The sequence below is a fragment of the Octodon degus genome, unplaced genomic scaffold (genome assembly GCF_000260255.1).
Source record: "Octodon degus isolate 3935 unplaced genomic scaffold, OctDeg1.0 scaffold00305, whole genome shotgun sequence".
In the NCBI taxonomy this organism is placed as follows: domain Eukaryota; kingdom Metazoa; phylum Chordata; class Mammalia; order Rodentia; family Octodontidae; genus Octodon; species Octodon degus.
This window is the reverse complement of record NW_004524881.1, coordinates 382,983-385,921: the sequence shown is the minus strand read 5'-3', so window position 1 is coordinate 385,921 and position 2,939 is coordinate 382,983. Positions and strand designations below refer to the sequence as shown.

The 2,939-nt window shown below is 34.4% G+C and overlaps 1 protein-coding gene across 6 annotated transcripts in view; it reads right to left on the bottom strand.

Annotated features, from left to right (window-relative positions):
* The window catches only part of Ccni (cyclin I), a 70,816-nt gene that overhangs the window by 9,936 nt on the left and 57,941 nt on the right, over nucleotides 1–2,939 (bottom strand). For 4 of the 6 annotated variants that reach the window (XM_023707667.1, XM_023707666.1, XM_023707669.1 and 1 more), the window contains exon 3: nucleotides 1,131–1,259. The exons of the other annotated variants lie outside the window; for them this stretch is intronic. In XM_023707667.1, coding sequence (XP_023563435.1) covers nucleotides 1,131–1,259 — 129 coding nt within the window. The remainder of the gene's footprint in view (nucleotides 1–1,130; nucleotides 1,260–2,939) is intronic. 6 annotated transcript variants of the gene reach the window in all.

The window sequence follows — 2,939 nt, the reverse complement described above, 5'->3', positions numbered from 1 at the left end:
AAAAAAAAAAAAAAAAAAAAAAAAAAAAAAAACCAAAACCAAAAAATAGGAGTCTGAAACATAAAACGATAACTCATACTCCATACTCTTTGGCTTTCCTTTTTTAATACCTAGGATCTTATTTATTTCTCTCTCCTTGCTAGGGCACAATAGCCAATGCCAAGTCACAAGAAGAAAGGCAGGGCAACATGGCAAAGGAAAAACAGTTCATAGTATGTATGCAAGGGACAGCTGAGTAGTGAGTGTGCCTTCCCTTTGTTCCATTCAGGCTACAAGCCTATTGGTTGATGCCATCCACATCCAGGATGGGCCTTTCATTATCCACACCCAGAACTAGTAAATCAATCAGTGGACTAATCAAGTTATCACACATCCATGATCCAACCACCTGTAAAAGCCTCACACCTATGAGCACATGGGATTTTGGAGAGACAGCTAAATGCCATATAACACCTAGTAATAAAACATTAAATTCATATTTTCTATATTCCTAGACACATAAGTGAATTAATTACTTTTCTACTCTTTCATGTTTTGCTATTAAATAAATGCTGAGTTTTTGCTTTAAATTTGTTGTGGGTCTACTAAGGCATACTAGAGCCAATGGTATACTGCAATCAACATATCAGGACAATATAAAACCTAAATACCTACAAATTTAAATTTATGTTGCTGTTAATAAAAATATAACAAATTATTCTATAACATCATACAACCAAATTATGCCCTTGGAAAGTATTTACATATTGTTGCATATCTTATACAATATATACCGTCAATGAATAAAAAGCAACAGAAAAACCTGAAAAAGGTTTCTACTTTTCAGATTTACTATCTACTTCATAGTGCACCAACATTAGAAATAACATTCTACAAATGCTACATGGTCTTTAATAAAAACAATATATAAACAAAAGTTAAGAGTTTTTGTTGCAAAAATAATACTACAGAATATAATTAGAAACAAAAATATAAAAGAGGAGATAACACCATGTCTTCACTTGGAGACATGCACCATTCCGCAAAAGTTTTCTATTTCTTTCTAATTTATACACACTTTACTAAATGCCTCTAGCTTAACATATAACTGCCAAAATGAGTCATATCTAAGTATATTTTAAAATATTTACCTTTACAGTAGCTAAAAACCTGTCCAAAAGACTGCTAGCCAAAGCAAATGTTTCTGGGTATAGGTTGAACTGGTACTTGAGTTTGGCTAGCCACTGAATTACTTCATCTCTCTGGGATGGAGAAACACTCTACAGAGGAATAATTACAAAAGAAAGTTAAAAGAAATGACAAAAGTTTTAGTTATCACCAAGAGTATATTTCGAATTCTCTTTCATAAAGGTCAACAAACATAGAAAATGCATTTAGATGTTAAAATGTCAAGGTTATTCAAAACCATACTTTAGATGAAGATAAAATTTCCATGGCTGTTATTGTATTTATTATCAGTATCCAATATTTGTTTACTCTACTAAAATTTTCACTATGTCACTTCACCAAATATCTACAGTGTGAATTGAGAGGCTCAGGAAACTTTGAGAGTACTTGAGGTCAAACCAAGGAAAGGCTTCCCTTATGCTAAGTAAATGCTCTATCACCAAGTTACATCTCTAGCCCAGGGATACAACATTTTAAAATTTAGGTAAGTTATTATCAACTGATAATATAATTATTTTCCCAACTCTTGAGACTAAGAATTATCTAAGGCATCAAATAGTGATTAACTCAGGGCAGTAAATAGAAATGGACCATGATAACAGAATAACAGCCATTAGCATGAAAAAAAATCATTATTAATAAATGAAAAATACCAGAAACAGAAAAACCACAGTTAAAGAAAGCTACAGAAGTAATGACTTGAGCTAGATTACTACTTCCAAAGACTGCCATAAACAAGAAGCAATTTGGTTTAATCTTCTTGCATTTTATTTATTAAAAGGATGCTCTGGCTGGCCTCAAACTCCTGGGTTCAAGAGATCCTTATGCCTCAACCTGAATGTGCCACTGCATCCGGCTGTTTTTGTTCTTTTGCCTTCACACTGAATGACATCACTAGCCTTTCTGTACTACAGTACACACCAACATACCCAGCTTGCTTGCTTGCTCTCTCGCTTGTGTTCACATGCTCTCTTGCTTGCACTCATGTGCTTGTGTTCTCTCTATGTATATGTATGTACGTATGTACGTATGTATGTATGTATAACGGACTTGGCTGTTATAGCATCTCATTATGCAGCTCGGACTCCCAGTAATCCTCCTGCTTTCAGCCAGCGCAGCGCTGGGATTACAGGCTTACGTCACTATGCCCTGCCCCTCGTGGAGCAGGGCTGGCACAGCATGTGGTGCCTGCTGACCTAAGCAGGCACTTTACTCTGCTGAGCTATCTCGCCAGCCCCCTATTATTTTTATTTATTTATTTTTATTATTTTTAATTATTAGCATTTTTTTGTTGAATGAAATTCTGTATCTTTTTTTTTTTTACTGTTTTTTTGTATTCTCTAAAAAAAAAGAGTACTTTTAAAAGGTATATGTTTAAAAGCAAAAATGATTTAGATTCCTTTACTCTAGGGTTTCAGTTACTACTAACAACAACTAGAAATTACTAATGTTTAATGAAAGATCCTTGCCAATACTACTACTGCTGATAAACACACAACAAAGTATAAAAATGATAGTACTTCTGCAATGAGTTGGAAAGGGTGTTGTAAACAAGGGAGGATTCCAGACAAGTGAAAGTAACCCACTGTAACTTTAAAAAAAAAAAAAAAAATCTTTCTTCTCCTTTTCCTTAGAAAGTATAGTAACCATACCTTAAACCTTTCTTGGGATAACTTGTGTGTGTGTGTGTGTGTGTGTGTGTGTGTGAGAGAGAGACAGAGAGAGAGAGAGAGAGAGAGAGAGAGAGAGAGAGAGAGAGAGAGAGAGAGAGA